Source organism: Perca flavescens, chromosome 17 (assembly GCF_004354835.1).
Source record: "Perca flavescens isolate YP-PL-M2 chromosome 17, PFLA_1.0, whole genome shotgun sequence".
Classification (NCBI taxonomy): domain Eukaryota; kingdom Metazoa; phylum Chordata; class Actinopteri; order Perciformes; family Percidae; genus Perca; species Perca flavescens.
In genome coordinates, this window is record NC_041347.1 from 20,527,078 (window position 1) to 20,553,888 (window position 26,811).

Consider the following 26,811-nt stretch of genomic DNA (forward strand, 5'->3'; position numbering starts at 1 on the left):
TTTTAGATAAAGAGTTAAAGCAACTGTCCTGCTGGAGGAGGATAAACACCGACCTGGCAATCTAAACGTTACTGTTATTAATGGCTTATAACTGCTATATAACCCCTTATTAAATTATTTGTTATCCATGGATTAAGCCTTTTGTTTTTGCATGTAAATGCTGTATTGGAAAGTGTTACTGAAAGTGTTACTACAGCGCCACACTGGTGGTAAATATGCCAACACTCTATTAATAAGTCACATTAATTTGGACTCTGGAAGCATGAAAATCATCACCATGCCAGTCATTCAACACTCCAGTCCACACCTGTAGATAACCCTCAGGATAATACAGCAATCCTTTTCTTTCTTATTTTATGTGCTCAGTTGTGACAGAAACTGTAACCTCCACGACCAGACTGACTTCTCTACCACCAAGTGAGTGCCTCTTTCTTCCTGTCATGCTTGCTTTAATTATAAACCAAACACATAATACAATAATTATAGCCGAGCAGTTCTAAAGGAAGTAGCCAATGAGTAACAGCTTCTCCTTGTTTTGCTTTGTGTCTTCTCGTTGCTAGAGGGAACCAGTGGATCAACTCACAGGAATATGTCCAGCAGTGCTGGAGGGCTGGGCTTGGAGAAGAATGTCTTAACCCAGAACAGCAGTGGAACTTATTTCTCTTCATGTGAGAGCAAATTTCCACTCATGGTCCAAAATTGGGAAGTTGTGGGTTCTTCTCTGGACAAGTTTTGAGATGCTGAATGTTATATTTTTAACCCCCAGTAGAAGGAAAGAGAAGTTCTAATTTTGATTTTGTTTCACATCACTTGCAGTTTTTAAGAGCTTCCAGACACTTTTTATTTAACTGGTATTCTGGTTACTTTATAAATTAGGACTTCTGTACACACAATGTATGAATAGCTTATAAAATATATATGCCCAACATTATACCTGTACTCAATTAGACCTGACACAGTTAGTTTATTAACCAATTAGTCCACCAACAGAAAAGTAACTGAGAGAGTGAATTGATGATCAGTTGAGTAAAAATTGAAAATATGTAATGGTTCCAGCTTGTCAAATGTGAGGATTTGCTGATTTCTTCCTTGTAATTATTATTCTTATTATTATTAGGTCTATTTGTCCAGTAGTAAAAAATGGGAAAAAACAAACAATGTGAATGTGTCAGAAGTTTTACAAACCCAACAATCAATCATCGATGAATTGAGAAAAAATTCATAATAAAATCATTAGGTGCAGACATATATAAATTAGTTAAAAAATAGCTCTACATCAATCAACTTCAACATTAAAATGCGGCTTGCACATTAATGCATGAGTAATAATAATCGAATGATATAATCTATAACAGAACCAGTCACATGGGCCATTTTTCTGCATTTTACCTTTAATACTTTAAGTACATTGTTCTGATACTTTTACTTAAGTAGCATTTTCAATCGAGGACTTTTACTTGATGGAGTATTTTTACAGTGTGGTATTAGTACTTGTGCTTAAGTACAAGGAACCAAATACTTCCTCCACTTCCCATAGCTTCCAAGAGAGAAACTAAAACTGTAAATTCTTCTGAGGTTTCCTGCGAAGAGCTGTGTAATTTGGTACTAATTAAAAGGAAAATGGACACTATATTGAATTGATACATCCAATGACCTATAGTCAGCAGAACATGCAAAAATGTTAAGGATAAAGTTCAACACATATGGAGAGTTAAGTTTCCAATAGTATATAAACAATTACTCGGGTTTTCAATGGATCTGTGTTTACAGTCATTAATATTGTTCCTTTTTGGATTTTTCTCTGCAAATCAATGACTATTCATAAACCTGACGCAACTGATTAAACACAAATACATTTCGTAGATCTTTTCAGGAAATGCATGGGAAAACTATTAGCAAATAACGGGACCTGTGAAATAAAGTGATTGGTATACTGTTGATTAATTTAATGCATCATACTGTCATCATATGTTTTGTTTTGTATTAAACATCATGGAAAAGTAAATACAGCTGTCAAATGAATGTAGTGCATTAAAAGCTACGGTATTCCCCTGTGAAATGTAGTGGAGTAGAAGTATAAAGTAGCATGAAACGGGGATAAACATGTTTGTGTGGAGATGATCCAGTTGCAGGATATCCAAAATAACTTGCTTGCATCATCCCTCCAGCCTCTGTAGGTGTGAACACCAGCAGCTTCAGCTCCTCCTCAGGAGTTTACCTAGGAGGAGACTCCTCAGGAAGAGATGATGGAGGGGGGCTGTACATAGACGGAGATGGGTATGGAAGCGGAGGAGGGGGAGGAGGGGAGGAGGAGGAGGAGGAGGCGGCGGCAGAGGCGGCAGCAGTTATCTCGTGAGCTCGGTGTCAAAGGTCAGGTCCAGCTCGTCGGGTGGTGCCAGGAGAGCGCAGACTGCTGGCTCATCAGGAGGCCTGTCGCCAGCTTTCCGGGAGAGGAAGACCATATCCAGCCGCTCAGGAGGTTATGATGGTGAGATCCTGTTAATCAAACAAGTTGGCATCAGGGGCGCCTGAAACAGAAGCTTGAAAATGGAAGGAAACTGTTGTGCTGGGGGTGCTGTTAATACCTCTACTGCCTTTGTGTTTTCTTTTCTAGGAAGTTCGAGTGGTAATTCCTCTCCAGAGTTTACACGCAAAGATTATGGAATCTATTGTAAGTGAGAGTGACAGCTATATGGGATTATATACTTTTTGATTGCAATATTTTTCCAGCTTTATCCTCATTTGTCTGTGTGTGTGTGTGTGTGTGTGTGTGTGTGTGTGTGTGTGTGTGTGTGTGTGTGTGTGTGTGTGTGTGTGTGTGTGTGTGTGTGTGTGTGTGTGTGTGTGTTTATGTCTGTTTTCTTTCCAGGCTCCAACACCACAAGGGGGAGGAGCGAAAGCAGAGGTATTTAATAATAGTTTTTCCCCTCTTCCATTCATTATATCTGCATCATCTAACTCTGAATTGCCCTGGCTTACTTTTTTTATTGAATCATGATTCCTTTGTCCATTGTGTGTGTGTGTGTGTGTGTGTGTGTGTGTGTGTGTGTGTGTGTGTGTGTGTGTGTGTGTGTGTGTGTGTGTGATTTAAATTTTTTTTTTCCAGAGAGTGAGATCAGAGCCAGATTACAAAGTGCCTCTCCCACCGCCGGCAGATGTAAGACCATTTGAGACACATTGATCCATTTGCTGAACGTTATGCAATTCCTCATAAAGCAACAAAGCATCTTTTATTTGAGTGTGTTTATTAACCCATGGACAGAGAGAGAATTCACTGCAGGGTTACTTTAGAGCAGTATGTTTTTTGAATTATAATTCTGTCAAATGCTTTGGCTCAGCAAAGGACATTCCTTCTCTTCCACCTCTGACATGAATGCTAACCCCCATGAAATCTCAAGTAGTAACACATGTGCAGTTCCCCCAGACAGAAGGTGTGCAGTACACCAACACAAAGAAAAGCGTGAGAATCAAACAAAGGGGATCATGGGTTTGTTTGCATTGTTTTCATGTGGGGAAGAAGTGAAGGGGCAGATTTGTGGTGGCAACAATGGCACACATGAGTCACTGTTTGCAACACCACCCAATTGAAACAAAACAGTGGAGAGTCAGAGTTTTACAGACACTGGTCGTTCCCTCTGCTGACTAGAGTGCATAACTGCTATTGTTTAATCCGCATTTTTTAACAGTTAGTCATTCTCTGCCACTTTCACCCCAAGTACTGAAAGTACTTTTACTTTAGTAGAAATACCAATCCAATAGCATACTGTACTTAAGTCCAATGTTAAGGAACATGTACTTTCCATTTTATGCTACTTTACACTTCAAGTTACATTACATGTCATTTTAGCTGACGCTTTTATCCAAAGCAACTTACAATTGCTACATACTGTATGTCAGAGGCCACACCCCTCTGGAGCAAGGCACACACACAGGCACACGCACACGCACACACACACAGCAACTATGGGTTAAGTGTCTTGCTCAGGGACGCATTGGTTGATGTATCGCAGTGGGAATTGCACCAAGATCTCCCACACCAAAGGCATGTGTCACAGCCACTGCGCCATCACCACTACAAGCTCAATACATATCAGGGTAAAATGTTGTACTTTTTACTCCACTATATTTATAATATTTACTTTAAAGAGTTTACACACAAAACACATGATTAGGTCATAGAGTATGATGCATTGATCAACCTACCAAGCAGTATATTAATTTGTTGAAAAATGATTCCCACCTCCACCAGATACAATATTAAAGGTAATAATAATCCATTAATCAAATATAACACAGATGTTATGATTCTACTTTTTACTTTTATAATTGAAGCACATTTTCATTTACATGTTTGCTACTTTTACTTTTTAAGTAAAAATTCTCAATACTTCCTCCACCTCTTGTGAAAATACTTCATTACAAGAGCATAAAATGAAAGTTTTACAAACGTTCTATGTGTTACACAGTTTGCCTTCCAGCCTGAAGGTCCTGAACACTTTTTTTTCTTAATTTCACTGCTTATGTAGTTACGGTTCTAAAAAATATATAAGAGTAGGCCTAGAAGTAGCATGGAAATTAGAAGTAGCTTTTTTTTGGTGAAGTACAGTACTTAAGTTAGTGTACACTCCAACACTGACTTTCAGACTAAACTGCACTAAATCATGCACCAAAATGAATTGCTCATAGATATTGTCGTATTGTATTTGGTGAGCATTGTTTGTGCGACTGTGGTTTTGCAGGGACGGAGCTGGATGACGTGAAGAAGCTGCTGAAGGGACGCTCCTGCAGCGTCAGCCCCACTCGCTCCTCCAACGCCTCCATCACTCTGCCTGTTCCTAAAAAGACCAGCGTTAAAACCCAGACCATCACCTCTGTGACCTCTCAGTCGGGTAAATACCCCCACCAGAGTCACAAACATGCACATACTTTACATGCACAGACTCCTTGTCGACTTCCTAAAGACTTGTGGTTTAAAATGACCTCTTGTGTATTAGCATGCCATTTAGGTGACAGGTTTCCTGAAAGATAAATGTGTTTCAAACCCCAGACATTTAAAATGACTTACAGTATCTCATTTCCTGTTATGGACAACAACACACAAGGAATACATGTCAATGCGTTGTTATGCATGAAAGGAAGAGACCCTTACATTTTTGTCTTTTCTCTACTGCAGGTTCAACTTCATTTGGCTCTGGTGTGAGATCAGGCGGGTTCCACACCATTGATACATCAGGCCTGTATGATACCGGTCTGACATCTGGGCAGTTTGACACTGGTGTCAAATCAGGCCAGTATGATATCTCTCTGAAATCAGGCCAGTATGATACTGGTGTCAAGTCAGCCCAGTTTGATACTGGTGTCAAATCAGGCCAATATGATATCACTCTGAAATCAGGCCAATATGATACTGGTGTCAGATCAGCCCAGTATGATACCAGTGTGAGATCAGGCCAGTATGATACCAGTGTGAGATCAGGCCAGTATGATACCAGTGTGAGATCAGGCCAGTATGATACCAGTGTGAGATCAGGCCAGTATGATACCAGTGTGAGATCAGGCCAGTATGACACGCTGGACGCTACACTTCCTACTTTCTCTTGGTCCACCTCCACGCTGCCCTCCCCCTCCACCACAGTTATCGCGGGCAACACCAGCGGATACACATACCACGCCGGCACCAACAACATGGCGGGAGGATCGTCGCCGCTCAGCCTCACCTCACCCTCGTCCCTGTCAGGTGAGACCAAACGTCCCTTGAACATTATCTGGTACCTGCAGGTGAAATGTGGTCTTATTTGTAATGTAGTCAGGAATTGTTTTGCTGATGGTTTTGTCTCTACTAGCTATATTATGTACTGTTTATAGACACAGTAAGACATAAACAAATATGCAAATGAACAAACAAGCACACATCCTTGTGTTACTATTACTTTTTATAGTTTGTTTAATTTTAATTCATTTTTATTTTTTGTATGTCTTTGTATGTCTATGGTTTTTTTCTTTTCTTTTTTTCTTGTTTTGTGAATATTTGGATAAGTATGTCACGTGTGTGTGTGTGTGTGTGTGTGTGTGTGTGTGTGTGTGTGTGTGTGTGTGTGTGAGTGTGAGATTGTGTGTGTGCGTGTGTGTGTGTTCATTTTGCCAAATGAGCATTTTATGATTTAATTTTGTTTAATCAAATCAAACCCTACATGTCTATTTACAGTTTACGGCTTTCAGAATAATCTGGCTCCCACCTCTCCCAGTGTGCTCACCACCAGTGGAGGCAACGTAAATGCTCACCTAGGAGGTACGGCAGCATGTTCTCTGACAGTTTACACAATATCTTGACACTAGGAAATATTTTGCACTCAATAATAACACAAAATAGCACCTTTCTTACATTCTCACTGTGTGTTTGCATTTACAGGTTATGGCGTTCAGAAGAATTTGTCAACTGGTGGTGGTTTCATCAGCAGCAGCACTGGAGTCTCTACAAGTAAATTCACCAAGTGATTTATAGCCTATAATCTGAAAAAAAAAGTGATCACAGTTCTCAAACTATAAAGCTTTAGTGCGTAATTTTTTTTATATTAATGAACGTCCGTTACATTTGAACCAAATGAGTTGCTACATAGCTAATTAAAACTATCAGCTCCACACAACTCTCTCTGTATTTGTAAATATGGCTATGTTCAGAAGATTGTGTTTTACGGTGACTAGAAAAAGATAATTACCTTTTCTGAAGAGTCCATCATGTTTTTTAATCCTCCGTGTCCTTCTTGGCTACTAGCCACTGCATGGAGGAGGGGTGGGGCCGCGTGCACGATCACGGAAGGCTGTATCATGTGGACGCGCCGACAGTTTTGTTACTTAGAATTCGTCATGGGGGCGTCAGAAACTATACGCACAATAGCTTTAACAATTTCTGACTATGTTTTTTGTTGTTGTCAGCCACTAGATCCCAAACTGACGATTCACTTAAGAAAGACTATAAGTACCTGATCTCTGAAAAGGAGAACACTCCAGCCAAGAGGGAAGCAGAAATGCTGATTTTGGCTAAAGACAGCGGGAAGCAGTTCACCAGCAGCAGCAGCATGCAGATGGGAGGAGGTGAGTCAGCTACCTACTGCCTCCTTCTGAAGAAACATTGAATTTTCTCTCACCCTAAAAGAGGTTCTCAACTTTTTCTGCACCCAATTTTCCCATGACCTCAACAGGTTGTGAAGCATACTTATACAGTCAACAGCTATACTGTTTTACTGTACTGTTGCACTGTACTATCACCTTTATCAGTATTTATTTGTTTACCTCTTCCTGGTCTTAGGGACAGAAAATTAGATATTTTCAAAAATGTTCTTCTCTTTATCATTCTTCTTCCTTCTCTCTTTAAATTCAAGATATTTGCTTAATTACGTACTGAGTTATTTTCCTTTTATTCCTATCTAGCTCTTAAAGAGCTGTGTTTTGTGGTTCTGCTGTTAAATACAAAAAAGTAGGGTTTAAAAAAAAAGTATTTCTAATTTTACAGGGTCGCTGTCAGGAGATTCAATAAAGAAAGAGAAGCTTATTTCAAGTTACAGTGAGAATGCGCAACTGAAGACAGAGACAGGCAACTCTTACTGTGAGTGGTCATTAAAAACATCTCTTGAAAACTAAAACAAAATGATGAATTGATTATAGAAACAAAATATGTGAGCTTTATTAATTTCTTCATCAGACGGCTCATCTGGAGTGGTAATGAAGGACAAAGCCACCTATGCAGGTAATTGTGATTGCATGTATTTTGATATTTACATTAATGATGATTGTTTTAATGTTTGAAAGTGAGCATTTGACTCTTTACTCTCTGTCTCCAGAGATTCACAGAGACAGCGGCATCTTTGGAGGTGGAGGACTGTGCTGCTGCTCCGACTCGTGTTGCTCCTGGTGGAAATGGCTGCTGGGACTTCTCCTCCTCTCCCTGCTCCTGCTGGGACTCCTGTTTGGGCTCATTGCACTCGGTAAGGCTGACTTATACAGCATAATGAGATTTAATAGGGAACAATAAAAAATCTCCCCAAAGATAAAACCTTGGGAGTCATGGGAAACTTTCTGGTGCTGCTCTGCAATGAAGCGCCCTGGGAGTGACTGTTTTTGAACCAATAAAATGTGTGTTTCGGCTTTTACAGGCTGGTGAGCATTATTTCACAGTGCTGCTAAGAGCTGTGAGACACTAAAAGTAATCCCCTCCCTGGAAATTTGATCTGTGGGTACTGTCCCACTGCCATAAGGTCGGTCTGGCATTCATTGTCAGTGGAGCAGCTCCAGAAATTGTTGCTTGATGACATCAGAGACTTCAGTTTTTTTTCCTGCAGCAGCAGAGTTGTTGATCTGTATTTTTCTTGATAGAAATGTGATAAAAAGAGAACCTGGAAGTTGCACATGTTAGCAACTTGCATGTAAGCATGTGCACGCCAAAACCTGTTGAGCAGTTACTGACTAATTATTTGATAGTGTAGATCCTGTACAGTACATACAGTATTATGTACTGTCTTCAGGATCAGTTTTGTATCATTGTCGGAAAGTACACAATGTTCAACCGCCAGTTCAACTCGCTCTGTGGTAGGTTAAAGGTATAACCAAAAACTTTATATTTTAAGGCTTTTGGTAATTCTTTTTCAGTGACATAAAACAATATAACATAATAAGTTAAATATGAAATGGTAGTAAAAAGTTTGTGAACTTCCGAAAATTCTGTTTAAAAATCAAAGAAAAAAGAAAATTCTTGTAACCCCAGAACTTGCCTCATAATGGTCATGTTTTTAAAATTTCTTTAGTATCAAAGAAATCCAGTGATAGTTGGCTATACATCATGGGTACATTGCAAACAGGAAATGATTATAGCTAATTCGGCATACAGGTAATGGTGCCAGTTTGCCAACATTTTAAATATAGGCTAAAAACTGGGGCTCAAGTTGTAGCCCACAGCTAACTGACTCCATGTCAACATACTTCCTGTTGGGCAGTGTCTCAAATTTCAGGGGGACTCCACACTGTCAGACTGTAAAAATCCTTCCTTTATATTTTTAGCTAATGAGATTTTGGCAGTATGTGGTGGCAGGCCCGCCATCAGGGGGATTAAAGGGTACAGATGACCCCAGATGACTGAGGGAGGCTTTATAAGGGTGGTAGTGAACTACAAGCTAACTGTTGTCTATTCATTTACACACTGAATTAAACCTGAAAATAATGAGGATTTGGCTTTGATCTGTGATCACATCTAATGGTTAGGGTTACTATGTATAATATTTTGTAATCAAATGTTTTGGAGTCAGACAATGTTGTTTTTTAGGGGATTGTTATTATTTTGATTAATTATATAGTACAGTGTTATGTATACACTGTATATAAAATGTACTTGGGTTGCCCACCCAAATACAACCCCACCCTATTCTAAAGATAGATTTGTTATATTGATTATTTTAATTGTACTTTTTACAGTCTGCTTGGAAATTCAGTTGATTGAAAAGTCAGTCAGAATGGTGCATTCAGGTTCTGAATTGTATGTTTATCTTACAAAACTCTGATGTCCCTTCATCAGCTGAGGACGTGAGAAAGCTGAAGAATCGAGTGGCTACGCTGGAGGCCGAGTCCTCGGTGATTTCTGCCCAAACTAGCCGGCTGTCAGGTAACAATGACATCAACATCTTTGGGACGGCTGGAGGGGCGGCTGGAGGGACGGCTGGAAGGGCGGCTGGAGGGACGGCTGGAGGGGCGGCTGGAGGGACGGCTGGAGGGGCGGCTGGAGGGACGGCTGGAGCTGGAGGTGGAGGCTCTAGTTCCAAAACACGAATGGTGATTGCAGTTGGTGCTGACGGCTCCACCAGCGGAAATGGCATTGATGTCATTGGAGGTGGTTCTGCTGGCACCAGTGGGGCCACCGGGGAAGTTGCTGGAGGTGTTGGAGGTGCCAGTACCAGTACTGGCCTTGGAACCGGTTTGAGCGGAGGATACGTAAACGTTGCCGATCTTCAGATAACCATCGAGAAGATGTTAAGAACTCAAATGGAATCACAGTCATACAGAGGTAGGCTAATGTACACATATATACTGACTACACGAATACAAGCATGCACACACGCACGCACACACACACACACACACACACACACACACGCTGCATGTTCATTGAACTTTTGTTTTCTGTCTCAGCTTTTCTAGCATCATCAGTGCAGGGAGAAAGAGGGCTGCCTGGACCTAAAGGTGAAATTCAAATATTATTGTGAATTTCAAATATTATTCCTTTCATAAAATCTAAACATTTTCCCTTTTTTTTAAGTTAATCAACAGGAATTGTGTTTAATGTATACTCATTTATATATATATATTTTAATTCTTTTCAGGGGACCCTGGATCTAAAGGTCGAGAAGAAATTCACTTAGTGCTAGAAATCTTTTTATTTTTCACTTGTAATACATTTCTGTATGTTTGTCAGCTAATTTGCACTTTCATCATAATCATATGCATGTTTTACTTATCACAGGAGATTCTGGTTTCCCTGGACTTCAAGGTGAGAAATGATGGCTAATATTTTCATTGAGTCATTACCAATATTTGACATTTTTTCAGGACTGTTTTGTGGCATCGAAGTGTCATTTTACTGACTGTGACCTTTGACCTCAGGTGCTCCAGGACATGCAGGACCTGAGGGTCCAAAAGGACAGAAAGGAAGCCAAGGTACAGAGAACACTTCAGTTCAAACTACTTGATGCAAGTACACTGCTTAGCCTATTAACAGTTAGACATTTACTTATATGTAAAATATCAGGGGATCATGGACTGGATGGGCAAGCAGGCATCAGGGGTCGTGAAGGCCCGCCTGGCCCCAGAGGTGAGGCAGGACCTCCAGGCTTTGGAGTGAAAGGTGACAGAGGTAGGATTTAGATTCCCAGCAGTAACACAACCTTTGCAGGGTTTTCCCTGCCATTATAAGTCTTAGGTGCAGCACCTGAGCCATTTTTGTCAGCACCTAAACCCGATGGCCAACCGTCGGCAGAAAAGGCAGTTGGACTGATAATTCGGCTCCTGTCTTTCAAAAAAGTGCCTCAGAACACATCGAAGCAAAGCCGACTTGAGTGTACATTCTGCGCGTGTGCAAAACGTAATACGCCTCCATAACAGCAGGTGGCGCTAATCTGTATTGTTGCCCAAAAAATGAAAACCGGATATAACCGCCAATAATCGGGTTGGTGTGTCAGAGCCTTAAGATGAATGAATGTGAAACGAGGCAAAAAAATGCAAAAAAACATCAAACTAACTAAAAGACTTTTCTAAGGTTAAATTATTGTAGTTGGACTTCTTTAGCAAGTTTTGTCTTTGAGCTTTTTGAGTGTTATTGATTTATTATCTGCTCTAGCTTTTCCAAAGTTTTAGACACAGATATGGTGATAATAATTGTCCAAAATGATTAGTTTTTTGGAAAAACATCACATTTTCTTGAGGAAAGGCCCCTAAACCCCTCCGCCAAATATGTGCACCTAAGTCTTTGATAAACCCAGGGAAAACACTGCTTTGTGTGTCTTAGTGCTACTTATTATAACACAACAATGTCTATCTTAAAAGTGTCACTACAAGATCTTATGTGTTTGGTTTGTGCAGGTGCTCCTGGGGATCCTGGGCCTGTCGGCCCGGCTGGACCAAAAGGTGAGATCATTGAACATTCTGTGTTTTAACATCAGAATACTGTTGGTTTTATTTGCAGACAAAATGTGCATCGGTTTGTTTCCTCATGGTGTATGAACTACAAATGGCACCAGGTGGCAGCATAGAGTCAGTTTGTGAATTAAGCCTCCATGTTGTTCAGTGAAAAGCAAACAAGAACTACCTTGACGTAGATACATACAGCAATTAAGAATAATAAAATGCCCCAAATGATGAATTTTAAGTTCCTGCTGCTTCTTCTAGTTGTTAGAAAACCATATCACAAACATTTGTGCACACGTGGGGTGTTTTCAATGTGAAAATGTTTTTCTCTTACTTAAATTACAAGCACCAACAGCATTAATTCAATGCTTCACTAGCACCAACGCTTTGCAAAAATATGTTCTGTGTCCCTCCTCATGAATAAAACTGTCTATAACTCTCTAACTGCTGACTTAAATGTCATAATTATTCTACCTATCCTTTTGTTCTGTTAAAATAAGAAAGTAACCAATTTAAATATCAAATTCAGAAAGAAAAACACATTACAAAGTGCTGCTTAATTCTGTCTTTAAAGATAATGAAGCATTTATGTACGCATGTTTCACGTACACATATAGAGTACCTAGAGTTATATGCAAAAATAATTGCATAATACAGTATATCTTTCCTGTCTTTTCTGATGCATTAATGTAAACGTTTATTGGGCTTCACTGTATTAAGAACACATCTTTAGTTATGTTATTTTCTCTTGTTCTACTGTATTACAATTATTAATGTTTTCCAATTAGTTAAAACAGTTAAAATACATAATCACAATATATAACCAATTGATTTAATTAATAACAAAGTATAAAAAAGAAAGAAAAAGTGAGATTTCAATGCAACTTTTAGGATAATTCTTAATTTCAATTTTAGTTCCACATTATTTAATCGCTGTTCTTGTTCGACAGTATTTTTCCTTTCTAATAATTATTAATTTATGATCTAGGCACATCTGGAATTCCTGGACTTTCTGGTGTACCAGGTCAGTTTCTCTCTGTTATCATTCATGTAGAGCATTATGGTCTCCAGAAACACCCACTGAGGTAAATTTGTATCTCAAATGTACCAACTGAAAATACCATTAGCAGGGCTGTGACTTAATCCCTGCCATTTTACACGAGATGTTTTGTTAAACTGTAGGTCAACCAGGTGCTCAGGGTTTCCGTGGCGAGACAGGGCTACCTGGTCCCAAAGGTAGGTCACTGCCTGTTCCACTGCTAAATGCACTGAGATGTATGGTTAGTTTATTTTATATGAACTATAATGTTGCTCACAGTCACTCTTCTCACTCTGCAGGTGACAGAGGGCTTGCTGGATTCCAAGGACTTAAAGGTTTGTTGTAATTACATCAAGTTTTTATAGGACTTTTCCCTTTTTCAGTGAATGTTTCTAACTGTAATTTAATTCATGTTTATTTTAGGTGAAGCTGGTGACACAGGTCTCAAAGGTGTGAAAGGTCATTACAGCTTTGTGAATTTAACTATATTTGAATCTATTCAATTGTCATTTTATATTCTCTGTGCAGTTTCCTAATCCAGATGTCCCACTCCTCAGGTGATCCTGGTTTACCGGGTCTGCAAGGGCCAGCTGGAGAGAGAGGACTCAAAGGATCAATGGGTGAGTCAAAGGACCTCCAGCCTCAGATAACATACTCATTCTCAGACTCTCAGATTATAGTATTGTGCTTCTGAACTATAAAAAACAGTTTGACATTTTGGAAAAATATTGGACTATTACTTTAATTGAAAGCCAACCAAAAAAGCCCAGAGAATGCTCAAAGATCCATCACACCCCGGACACTCTCTGTTTGACGTTTCAGAACAGTTAAAACACAAACAAACAGACTGAAAAACAATTATTATCCAAGAGCCATTATTGAACTTAATGCCACTTGAGTTTTAAGTTTAAAGATGACTCATCCAGTGATGTCTTGTTTGTGTGGCATGCCTGTGTTTTGTGTTTTAACTTTCCTTTTTAACAAATAACCTACTTCTTTATATATATATATATATATATATATATATATATATATATATATATATATTTACCTGCTTTGTACTTTTACTAATGTTCTGCACTGAAAGAACTGCATTCAATTTTGTAGTACATGTACAATGACAAAAAAGACTATTCTATTCTAGTCTTCTCTTAATGTGACTTGATTGCGATAAATGTGACAAAATGTTACCCATTCAAAAAAATGGAAAAAGCACTTAATGATATTGTTTAATCAACATACTATACATGATTTAAATCAACTATTTAGAATTAAAGATAGAATAAAAAGAATAAAAATTCAACTTTATAGCTCACTTATCTTTATCCTTTTATTATATTATCTTATTATACTGTGAAATCATTACAACTTTACAGGCAGGAACATGAGTATTAAATAAATAACATCACCTCCACCAGGGGGCAGCAGAGAGGAGTCTGCTCATAAAGCCTATTTTACTGTTCATTTAAGGCAGAGATTTTCAACAGGGGGTCCGGGACCCCTAGGGGGTCCTCAGAGTCACTGCAAGACTGCAACAAATTATTGTTAATATTTCAAAGTTTTTTCAAAAATTAAAATGTCTTAACATGAATCCAACATATTATTAGCAAATATAAATCCCTACTGATTATAGGCTTACTGGCCTAGAGGTAGTCACTAAGGCCATCCACAGATAGAGTATGTCCTAAGGATTCAATGTGCCACATGTATGTTTAACATTAAAACATGATTTATAAAATCATGCTGACAAGTTAGTATTCTATGCACTAAAAAGGTATTTATAAAGGCTTTAGGCCACCCTACACATTATTGTAGGCCCAGTTTAATATGCAACTTCATTTTATACAATATAGTATGCTCTGTCTCTCTTTCAGTTAAGGGGTCCTTGGTTTAAAAAACGTTGAAGAACCCTGATTTAAGGAATAGCAATTGCTGAAAAAAAACAACAACTGGCTATACAACAGAAGTTTGTTGTGTAGAGTGACTTATTGATTGATATTCAATATGATATTTGTTTGTTTTTATATCATCAGGGTTGTCTGGAGTCGATGGATTGAAGGGATCAAAAGGTAAAATTAGTCATTATATAAGCATTACAGATACAGCTATTTAAATATCATTTTGATGTGTACAAGGACATAACATTGAAGATTACACTCCAGAGTGTAATCAAGTGAGTGAAATAAGGCTTTTCTTTCCGTTCCTGAACATTTAGTATTTTAGACACACAAAAAAATCCACGATTCCTCATAAATTATATATTTCTTTGACCCTCAGGTGACCAAGGTCATGCCGGGCCCCCTGGACTCAGAGGTCCTGCTGGGCCTCCTGGAGATGCTGCACTTCCAGGTAAACTGAGCCTGATGTCACTCTTATAAAATTGGATCCTTAGCTATATTAACATTATCATTTGTGGATGAATATCAAAGATATGACATATTCATATCTCCCCTTCTGTAGGAACACCTGGTCTTCAAGGACCACCAGGTATGTCTCTACTATTAATACAACACACATTGTAGCTTCATTATTATTTATGTGGCATTTTATTATTAATTCTCTTTGCTTTTAATGCTCTCAATACTTAAAAATGTACTTGCGTCTTGCTTTTAGGGATACCAGGGAATCCAGGACGACCAGGCTCCAAAGGTATAGCTATTTGGAGGGCCATCTGCTGCAGAAAGTGCATGCTCTCTAAAATACCATGTGCTTTGTGCTATTAGTCTGTGCGTCTGATGTAGCATGTGTTTGTCGGTTTTAGGTGAATCAGGTCAACCAGGAAGAATCATCAATGCAGGTAACAGATCATGATAATGTAATGCCATTTTATTTAAACAGGGATAATGCACAATTAAACATTAACCTTGTATAAGAACAAGGAGAGATGTATTGCACCAGGTTGTAGCAGAATTGCTATTTTTGGCCCGTAGTCCCTGGGGATTATAAAATGTATAATTTAACATAATATTGATTAGGTTATAGTTATAGACATCTAACCATCGCTTTAATTATTTTCCAGCTGGCTCCACTTCTATTGGCATCCCAGGACCACCTGGGCCTTCTGGTCCTCCCGGCCCTGCAGGACCTCCAGGATTATCAGGTCTGACCCACGACAGCCCACAAAGTAGCCAGATGATGTCCTTCGGCATTCTGCATATCTTGCCCTGAATGATTGCAATATATCAGTAGTACCAATACTTATAGTTGTATTTGTTGCTTTATCTCCTCAGGTCCCATTGGCCCCGCTGGTCTGCCTGGCCAACCTGGTAGGGCATTGCTCTTTTTTGCTCCCAAAAGAAGGTTTTTAGATCTGATATGTAGCCATCAAAGTCTCATGGATGCTGCATATTGTTTGTTTTTGCAGGTGCTAAAGGGGACAGGGGATATAAGGGAGAGCAGGGAGAACAAGTAATAACAGCGAGTAAGTACTTTCTCTTGATGATTTTCTACTAGACATACAGTGTTTACAGGTGAGCAATAACCTGCTGCATCTGGGGTGTAACGTTATCTGCAGAATACACTCATAGTAAAAGTACTAATACCACCGTGTAGAAAATACTCCATTACAAGTCAAAGTCATGCACTTAAAGTCTTTTGTAAAAGCATGTACGTATAATCAGTATTTAAAGTATTTAAAGTACTCATTGTCGCTGTATGGAAGAAACCTCCTATCTCCATATTTCATCTTTTTTTTTCATAAATCAATGCTATTGGTCAACCTTTACGTCTGTCTGTAGGTTTTACAAATATACAGTGATGAGGCGATTTCATCTGACATAAACTCAATACAATGTTTTCAAATTAGCCTTTTTATATTTCCTGAAAAGCAACGGTTTTGGACATAGAAGGTTTTCACCCGACAGCGACATCATGCAGTAAAATGGCCACTGTGATCATCATATTATTACTACTCCCGTATTGATGTGTAAGCAGCATTTTTACTGCTGTAGTTGGTTGAGGTGGAGCTAATCATTTTAACTTTTTTTTATAGGACTGCAACTATTGATCATTAGCCTACTTTTGTGGGTTAATCTGCAGATTATTTTCTAGATTAATTAATAGATTTTTGTTGTTGTTTGTATAATAAAAAAAGTGAGATTGCTGTCAGAATTACCCAGAGCCCAAAGTAACACCTTCACAATGCTTGTTGTTGTCCAAACAACAGTTAAAACATGATTCCAGGTAAATTAAAATAATTGAAAGGAAAAGCAGCAAATTCTCACATTTGAAAATCTGGAACCATAAAATGTGGCATTTTTGCATGAAAAATTGTGAATCTCTGTTAATCAATGAATTTTCAGCTCTACTTGTATAAACTGTGGAGTAGTTTAATTTATAACAAAATATCTTATCTTATAAGCACTTCATATGTTTTTTTTTTATCAAAAATTTGAATTTGTAAAGTAAAATGTGTGAATGTGTGTATAGTGACTAAGGCTACATTTATACTGCAACATTTTGGTTTAAAAACGAATATCTTTTGCTACATTTTCACCTCACATTCCCACCGCTCTGGTGTTTCAGAGCCCATAAACCGGAGCCATTTGAAAACACTTGAATCCGCGTTGTTGTGTTGCAGTCTCAACAGCCGCAAACGGAGACCTTTGGCAACAGACACCGATGCCAACGTTTCGCTGCCTGATTGGGTCTTATCAGTCATGACGTCTCGTTCTCTGAGACTAAGCTACTAATGTTACCATGGCAACTACCAGCAACGGGCGGATTATAAATGCTGCCTCCTGTTTACCCCAGCACACGCATGCCCAGTATACAAAAATGTTCATAAGATATGTGGTTTGGGCGTGTTAGTTTAAACGGAGATTAATTCTTCTACTAAAGACTTATGTGCACGGAGATCGCTTTTGGCTCAAAACTGTGCTTAAAAGCCAAAACGTAACAGTGTAAATTTAGCTGTAGTGGAGTAGAAGTATGAAGAGGGATGAAAACAAAATTACTGTTAGCTTATGGTAGCTAATGCAAATAATGCAAAAAACAGTACAAAGTGAGATTGAGTTTATTGACTTTACACTCTTTCCTACTTAAGCGTGATTTATTCTTCTGCGTAAAATCTACGCCTGGGCTACATATGTAGGTACGTGGAGACACAGACCATATGCAGCCTGACGTGCCCCTCTTGAAAAATGTAACTACACGTCGCGGCGATGCACGTTGCTCGGACGTGGCTTGGTGGCGTTGCATTTCCCTGACTCATTTCATGGTTCTCCTTCTCCATAAACAACATGAAATCAAGGAGAGGGTTAACTTTTCCTCCCACAGATTTCCGACTGTGGTCAGAAAGCACCAAGGGGGTAAAAAAATAAAAAAGAGCTGGAAAGCGTACCTCCTATTCTGAGGCTAACAAGCCATCACCTTCCGCTAGTATTCCATTGATTCCCATTCATTTTGGCGTCACTTTGACAGCGTATAACTTTACATCTGAAGCGAGACTCTATCCATTGTTTACAATGTATAAAAGGCTCCAATACCTTGTATCTTATGTTATGTCCCCGTAGCAGCCGTTTTTGTAAAAATAGGCTCACGATTATGTCATAACTACGCGACTTTCTGTCGCACGGTAGAGAAATTAACGTATAGTCAGGAGAAGCTCGCAGGCGGGGGGGACAAGGAGGCATACAGTCAAGGGAGAAGCCCATTGAGAGTCCATGAAAGCATTGGAACAAAATATTTCAGCAACGTTTTGCTCCTGCTCCTACGCTCATGGACAGCTCCTACTCACGCTCTCCGTCTCTGCAAGATTCAGAATGATTGATATTTCTCTTGGCACAGCTACCAGAAGACTTACAACTTTCAGACAGGTTGCTCACGTCACATCTACGTTGTGAAGCTCAGTTTGAGGCTGCAGCAGCTGCACAGTACTCTTAGCCATCACCGGAAAAGTGCTTGTAATAGACTTGACACTGGTCTCCATCGAAGTCTATGGCGTCACTGTATTTATTTTACTGTCTATGGAAAGCACAGGGGAGACACTTTGTTACTCCCACTATGCCTCTAGAGTCGGTACTAGCTCCGAAGCTAATCACGTCACTCTCTCTCTCGCTCTACCACCCCCCCATCTGAGAATGACTGCAGCCTTCTCGTAATATTTTTCAAATTGTGTCACTGACTAATGGTTTAAAAATGTTTTCATCAGGAGATTCAAGACAAGGACCTCCAGGACCACCTGGGCCTCCAGGTCAGCCAGGCAAGTATTTGAGCTGTTTCAAATATAGACTCTGAGGCAAGTGCATCATACAGTGTGTTTGGTATTATGTGGAGCTCATCCATTCTTTATATCAAACTTGAATCATCTTTTTTTTAGGTTATGGAATTCCAGGACCCAAAGGAGACAAAGGAGAGGCGGGCTTTGCATCCAGCTCTGGTATGATCCGAAATCTAAACTTGATGTGGGTTTAATATGTAATGAGCAGCAACAGAAACCATTTCAACACTGCTCTTCTGACAGGAACGTTTTATACTGGACCACCAGGACCACCTGGGCCTTCTGGGCCTAAAGGATCAACAGGTGATCAGATTTTCAGAAGACCTCTGTATGACTGTATGCCTCATTTAAAGAAAATTCACCTCTTTTAGTTTTAGTAATAACATATCTCTTGCTATTTTAGGTTCTCCTGGACCAAGAGGATACCAAGGTAACTGTCTTTCTATTTTTGTTTTCTTTCACCAAGAATTTGTGACCGTGACACAACAATATAGATTGTTATGAGCCTCCCTTTGATCAAATCCATTGCAGCATAAATAACTCTGGTATCATCATCTGTGTCTCAGGCGAACCAGGCCAACAAGGTGTGCCAGGCTCCCCAGGAAGACCAGGAAGCTCTGAGAGAGGTCAACATTTAAAAATAAATCATACTAAATCACATTAGAATTATATTAGAGAGCCACACTTATTGGGCTTAATGCACAGTGTGAAAAATGTTATGTTCATTTCTTTCTTACAGTGTCAACTTATGGTGGAGGACATGGGATCCCTGGACCACCAGGTCCACCGGGACTTCCTGGACCACAGGGACCACAGGGATTTAAAGGTACCATTAGTATCCTCCACAGCACTGTTTAGGAGGGTCTGGCTAGTCAGTCCCTCCAGAAAAAAGCGATTATGCGATCGCATAATTCAATGCATAATCAGCCAAAGTCCACATATTTATGCAGGGCTTGCATGATTTCATAATCTCTGCATTTTTGTTGCGAAAAAGTCACATATATCTTAGCAGAAAGTTGAAAAATGTTACGTTTACTTCACACAAGAGCAGCCATTTTCCCCTGTTGCCTTGGGAACGTTATGAAGTGACGTAATTATGCGACGTGAACATCATCAAAAAGCAGGGTGTTGGGGGAATCACTTTTTTTTTCTCTTTTTCATCAAACCGCAGTTTGCAAGTTCCCACAATATTTGCAAGTTCCCGCAATTTCATTGCATAAAATTGCATAAATATCCCGCATATTCCATTGCATTTTTTTAAGAAAACGTGCTGCATAATTGGGGATTTTTGCTTGGACTGGCTAGTCCTACCAGCACACCGGGATGTGCTCTGGTTTATTGGCATGTCTTTAAACCAATCACAATCGTCATGGGCGGCGCTAAGGCACCTCTGCAAAATAGCCTCGGGAAGGAATTTGTTTTGGTGGAACGTGAACGTTCAAAAGTTGTTTTAGTTGTGCAACAACAAACTCTGACTGGACAGATAGTCTAGCTAGCTGTCTGGATTTACCCTGCAGAGATCTGAGGAGCAGTTTACCATAGTCCTCATAAATCAACCAGAGTTTAAAATTCCAACACAAAGAAAGCGGAAGGTAGCGGACATCCGGCCGAAATGAGTGAAATCCGGAATTTCCGTCGGCAACGGAACAATCCCTGAAGTGGAACGTCGTGGATATAGATTACCAACACTTAGAAATCTGTGAATGCTGTCAATGTTTTACTGTCTGTATTTCAGAGTAAATACTGTGTCCGCATGTGTCCGTCACATAACGATAATGCTTTTGTTGTCGTTTATCATTTCTAAGGGGACACCGGAGCTCCTGGTGTTCCTGGCTTTTCAAGAGGTAGAGAAAATCATGATTCTGCTTTTCAATACTACACAAAGTCAAGTGTTTTTATCTTGTAAAAACACAAATTGTCCAAAGTGGCTTTAAATATCTATATTTTTGTTAGTGTCTTTACTATCTAATTTTTCCTCAGGCTCGGTCTCAGTCACCTCAGGCCCTCCTGGCCCTGCAGGTCCTCCTGGCCCTCCGGGCCAGCCGGGCTCCTTCGCTTCTTCCAGTGAGATGCGACAGTACATCACTGACTATCTAAGTATGAGTTTTTCTGAAGCAATGTCCGATGCTTACAGCCTGCCAGGGCTGACAGAACAGAGTATGACTGTTTTATTTGTTCCATGCAGGTAGAAGCAGACAGTCTAGTATCCCCGGACCTCCAGGTCCACCCGGGCCTCCAGGAATCCCTGGAAGCTTTTCAGGCTCTATTCAGGACATCTCCACTCGTATCATTGCATACCTGCAACGTAAGCTTGTGCTTCTCTCCAGAATGCATATTCCTTATGATAGTGTGTATGTATGAGGCATAATTATGGCCGAATGGGGGTTACCTTCAGCTGTGTTGTGCAATTTCAGGTTCGGACTCAGGCCTTAGCATTGGTGTCCAGGGTCCTCCAGGACCACCTGGTCCTATGGGCTATGGATCCCTGACGGTCAGCAGTCTCATTGCCATGCTTCAGAGTAAGTGCAATACGTATCCTGACTGAGCCAAATAGTATCAGATACGTATTATCCATGCTGCACTCTAGTGTCTTAAATGCTTCATCTCATTTGACTGTGAAGGCAAAACATTTTGAGGACTTGCTTTTTCAGAGGAAGCTCCAGGTTAAACTATAGCTGTATCTCATGAGCCTTAAATTGCCTCCTTGAGTATCCACTTGCCTCCTTTCTTCGCGTCTTCGTCCCTCCCACCGAGGAGGCACGGGAGAGACGCGAGGAAATCATTGGAGGAGAGAGGCAACGAGCAAATGTGTTTTAGAGAGATGAGACGTCCTCTACTCTGAAGCGTCACTTGAATTCGTCAGCTGTATGGGCGGAGTTAGCAATGGCTTTTAGCTGCACGGCTTCCAGGAAGGCTGCTCTCGTGTATCCTCGCCTACAGCTCCTCGATGATCCCTCCTCGATGCTCTCGAGGGACAGAACAACTTCCGGTTCAGCCGAGGACCGAGGAGTCGAGGAGCTATCAATTAAGGGTTATGAGATACAACCTGTGTCTCTCTGCTGTGATCTGTCTAGGAGAAGATGTGAGGAGATATTTGTCAGGACCACCAGGGCCACCAGGACAACCAGGACAACCAGGACAACCAGGGACATCGGCAGGATTTTCAGGCAGTTATAGTATAGAGGAGATAGCCACATATGTCTTCAAAATCATGAATGGTGAGCACATGTTGCACTGAAAATCTGCACACAGAAAAACAATAACCCCGGAAGTAAGGCCTGGTCTTCGATCAATCAAATTTCTTTTATTATCATTTTCAGAACGAGGCATTGCTAGAGGTCCACCCGGGCCACCCGGTCCTGCTGGGCCTTCTGCTGCAGGGGGATCTGGCATCACTACTGCTACTATTGACTATTCTGCACTAATAAAACGTAAGTCACTGTGTTTTTTTCACTGACAGAAACTGTCTTGTTGATAGTGAAAAGTTAGTCAATCATCATTCTTGTATCTTCATCTACTTAGATTCAGACTTCCGCTCATGGATTAGCTCTGCCGTACAACGCGGTAATCCTGGTCTTCCGGGTCCTCCGGGTGTCCAAGGGCAACCTGGCCCTCCCGGCCCTCAGGGCCCAGCTGGAGTCTCCACTGCCACTGTGTACGGGGGGGCGGGAGGTCGGGGCTACAGCTTGGAGGAAATTCAGCGTTACCTGCAGGGTGAGTCCGACACAGACGATGAACATAATGTATTGTATAGGCAACAACTTATTCCACTATATAAAGTACAGTTCAAAGGGTAATAATATTATGTATATTATTTATAGCACCCTTAAGTTAATTACTGTCATAACTGCCTCCCTGAGAGAATATTAACTGAAAACAGCATTAAACATTTATGTGTAAACCAAAGGTAGAGTGTTTGTGTTTACAGATGCATTTCCGATTTGTTTCCTTTAAATCACCAACTGGATGGGAAAAAAAAACACAGCAAAACACTCTGAAATGCTCACATTTATTGCAAATACATACCTTTTTCCAACATGGCAGTATCAGCCTCAATCACTACATGTTACACTTGTGTTAAAGTGCCCATATTATGAAAAAAATCACCTTTTCTGGGATTTGGGGTGTTATTTTGTGTCTCTGGTGCTTCCACATGCATACAAACTTGGAAAAAAAAAACACCCATGCTGTTTTGCGTGAGATACGGGTTTCTGAATGTATCCTGCCTTCAGTGTCCGGGTGAGCTGGTCAAAATCGGCGCGGCTTTCTACATCATCGGCCGAAACATTTGAATTCTGAGTCTCAGGTTCTGCAGGAGACTCTCCTCCTTCTTCAGGATCCGATTCTGGTTCTGCCGCCATGTCCGTAACTTTCACACGTAGTTCTATTTAGTCACGTTAGTCTACACTCTCCCCGTTACTAATGTCTGTGTCCAAGCACTGACTAAGAGGGTATCTAACAAAGATGCGGAAGCGGAATTGTCCATTACATTACATTATGCAAGTTTGCCGGATTGGGTAAAGGATCTGTAGTTTGAATGAGATATCATGACACATTAGGACAGCGGTAATGGACAATTTCGCTTCCAACCTGTAGGGGGACTGAAGCGGGAAAACTGCTTTAATGTTGCTTTAACGGGGGTCAAGTGTTTACATGCCGTTTGAGAAATCGGGTAACCTGCCTTAACCTGAATATAATCGTTTTTTTTTAAACGGAATGTAAATGCACTGACTGGGTGCAAAGGTTGAATATCTATTATTTAAATATAAGCAAACCAGAAGGGTGCTCTGTTACACCTTTAACCACACCCAATAATGACTACATGGTGTACTGACACACCCTGGAGTTCCCCTCTACATCACTGCAATGAGATGTTAAACCACTGGAGGTCAGCAAAAACAAAATTTTCAGAAGTTATTAAGTTCCTCTTTAATGTAATGCAATACAACAGCCCTGCATTACAGCACAAGCATACCTTTTTGAGCTTAACATTCAGTTAAAGAGGTGTTCATTCAACATTATGGTAATTTTGAAGGTTGTTTATTTGTCCACTCCTTATTTTTTAGTCTACCATCAATGGAATTGCAAAAGGTTTCCTCATCTTGCTGTGTACAACTTGTACAATAATGTGGACTTGAATCTGTCTCAGGTTCTGGGTTCAGAGGTCTTCCCGGCCCTCCTGGTCCTCAAGGTCCACAGGGTCCACAGGGTCCACCAGGCAGTTACAGCGGATCCATTTCCTACAGTGGAAACTTCCCTCGGGAGAGCATCCGCACTGAAATTCAGCAGTATCTGACCAGTAAGCTCCTAACATCCCACACAGACAGATTAAAGATACATGAGCACAGATGAGTGTGGATATCACGGTTGAACTTTATCTTTCAGGTGACAGTGTTCGTCGTGCTATCATCGGACCTCCGGGCCATCCAGGACCTCCTGGTCAGAAGGGAGATCGCGGAGAGCCGGGTTACATCCAGAGCCACACGCAGAGCCAGAGCTACATTCAGGGTGAATCTCAACACGGCTCCGAGCACAGAGATATCCATGTCAGCAAGCTCACGCAGAAACTGGACCACTCCACCGTCGCCAACGTTGCAATAAAAGTTACAGACTACATCAAGAGTGAGTCGAGAGATTTCTTTTGTAGTTATGTAAGGCAGGGGTTGTCTAAGACTGACACTATGGGCACCCCCAAAACAACACAAACACCCTCCCCATCCCATATTTTTTGGAATATATGTTCTATCTACTATAAATATGCTCTAACATCAATTTCCATAATGCTTTGGGGTATGCTTTGCACTTTCGGGTGATATCATTATCTCAGATGTTGCAAATAAATGTCTATAAATTATTATAAATGTTTATGAATCGTAGAAATCCAGATCTGCTGAAAATCATGTTTTTTTAAGTTTTCTTCAGTATCAAAGTAATTCAGTGATAGTTGTCTACATGTTGTGTATGTCCATGGATACATTGGATTACAATGATACAAATATCGGCTAAAACGGAGCCCAAGTTGTAGCCCACAGCTCTCAATTTTGTCTGAGGGGGTGCCCACAGTGTCAGACCACTGACTTAATTACTACTACTACTACTACTACTACTACTGCTGCTGCTTTTCTGGACAACTATGATGAAAAAGTTGATGATGAGTGCCACTTCAGTACTTTGATATAAATATAATAACCCACCTCTAGGTCAAGGCCTGCTGCAGGAGTACCTGGTTGAGGGTCCTTGGAGGGCGAATGTACGAGCGATTCAGGGCCCCCCTGGTCCACCTGGCCCTGTTGGACCACCTGGTCAGAGCCGCGTCATCGGTTCCTACGGCAACGTCACAGCTGACCTCATGGAGTTCTTCAGAAGTGAGGATACCGTTATGATTTTCCACATATTGCTTCAAGTTGAATCTTACAGCAATGGAAAACCAGGCTTATGTAAGTGTAGTTGGAAAATGTTGCTTCATCACAACTGAATCTGTGCTTCTGCTCTTGCGCAGCCTATGGCACCATCCCTGGAACTCCAGGAGGCCCTGGACCAAAGGGAGAGAGAGGGTACCCAGGACCCAGAGGAGAAAAGGGTACATTTAAAACAGCTGATGAAACACTGTGTATTTTTCCAGAGTAATGTGTTTATTGGAGCGACTGAGACAAGCAAGTCTGAGAGTTTTGTATGTTTACAGGTGATCCTGGGCACCAAGGTTTACCAGGAACACCAGGGCCATACACTTTCCAAATTCCACACACAGTGCAGAAGAGGGATGCAGGTAACTTCAGTCAAATGTCGTTAATTCACATAAAAAAATGGCGAGTGTTACATTCATGTAACTGCATTTTTTTTCATCCACTGCAGGCAATAATGTGGTTGGTCGTCATCGTCAGCATCGCCGTCACGCCAGCGGTGCCTAAACATACTACTGGATCATGTCACATTTCATTTTTATTTTTTTAGATGTTCAACTGTAGCAAATGCAACTAGGCAAAATGCTCCTTATTGTTGCTATCTGTAGAAAAGTCACAGAACAATTTGAGAAAATTGAAGTGGCCAAAAAGTCTTTTTAAAAACAGCTTCAAGTAGAGTAGTATGGATTTAGCTGCTGGTCAGTGTCTTTGTCACACAGACTTCATTCTTTTTGATATGTGGGTGTATAATGTTTACTTTGCTTAGTTAGAAGCTTGCATTCAAACTTGTTTTGCTTTTTCTCCAGGGAGCAGCTTTGTTTAAGAGAATATCTATTTTTAAGCAATAAATAGCTGATCTTTTAATTGCACTTTTCATCTTTTCCCACTGCTTGTGTAACTTGAGGTGTACTTTTTTTATTGTTTTTTGAGGATTATATTGTATTGAGGACTATATAATACGTGTTTAATTTGTCAAAGTAACCTTTCAATGTTTCATAGAAATACATTATTGTCAGATTATCCACATAAATCAAGCCAACCTCCAGCTGTAAAGACCCCTTGAAGTAATCCATTCACCCCATACAAATTACAAAAGATTTTACATTTTTTAAATATATATATATATATATATATATATAGCAATGCATCATTAGCAGTCAGTGAGGGTCATTTATGCAGCAGGGAGTGAACTTGATTACAGTAGGACTGATGACTTACTTGAAAGGTTTGTTGGTAAAAAAAATAAATAAATGTTGCATGGTTGAAAGAGATGATCACTCAAGAAATGACTGATTGGATTGTATATTTTTGTATGAGAGTGCACTGAAATTTATATTTTCTTTATATCTCTAAGTGTTGGAAAGAATAAATTATAAAATGTTCCCAGATGGTTTTACATGATTGAACTTATTGACATTTGATCAATATATTTAAAGACGCACAAATAAATCTATTTTTGGTCTTGATCTTCACTCAAAGTGTTTACA

At 40.2% G+C, this 26,811-nt stretch overlaps 1 protein-coding gene across 1 annotated transcript; it reads left to right on the forward strand.

Moving 5' to 3' along the window:
• Positions 1–262: 262 nt before the first annotated feature.
• On the forward strand, positions 263–26,610 carry col17a1b (collagen, type XVII, alpha 1b). Its single transcript, XM_028604239.1, has 54 exons — positions 263–309; positions 367–417; positions 561–668; positions 2,253–2,488; positions 2,615–2,671; positions 2,870–2,905; positions 3,107–3,157; positions 4,740–4,889; positions 5,174–5,737; positions 6,206–6,289; positions 6,410–6,478; positions 6,934–7,092; positions 7,511–7,603; positions 7,700–7,744; positions 7,839–7,982; positions 9,563–10,048; positions 10,174–10,224; positions 10,365–10,382; positions 10,505–10,531; positions 10,645–10,698; positions 10,790–10,894; positions 11,620–11,664; positions 12,653–12,688; positions 12,847–12,900; positions 13,003–13,038; positions 13,127–13,153; positions 13,261–13,323; positions 14,737–14,772; positions 14,981–15,052; positions 15,164–15,190; positions 15,317–15,352; positions 15,465–15,500; positions 15,723–15,803; positions 15,934–15,969; positions 16,068–16,124; positions 18,855–18,905; positions 19,023–19,082; positions 19,167–19,226; positions 19,327–19,353; positions 19,490–19,549; positions 19,663–19,749; positions 20,729–20,767; positions 20,904–21,020; positions 21,109–21,228; positions 21,338–21,442; positions 21,998–22,141; positions 22,244–22,354; positions 22,446–22,637; positions 24,073–24,222; positions 24,309–24,545; positions 25,124–25,288; positions 25,423–25,503; positions 25,606–25,689; positions 25,776–26,610. Exons 1-54 carry the CDS (start codon positions 263–265, stop codon positions 25,829–25,831), a joined length of 5,223 nt encoding a protein of 1,740 aa, XP_028460040.1. The 3' UTR covers positions 25,832–26,610.
• The last annotated feature ends 201 nt before the right edge of the window (positions 26,611–26,811 follow it).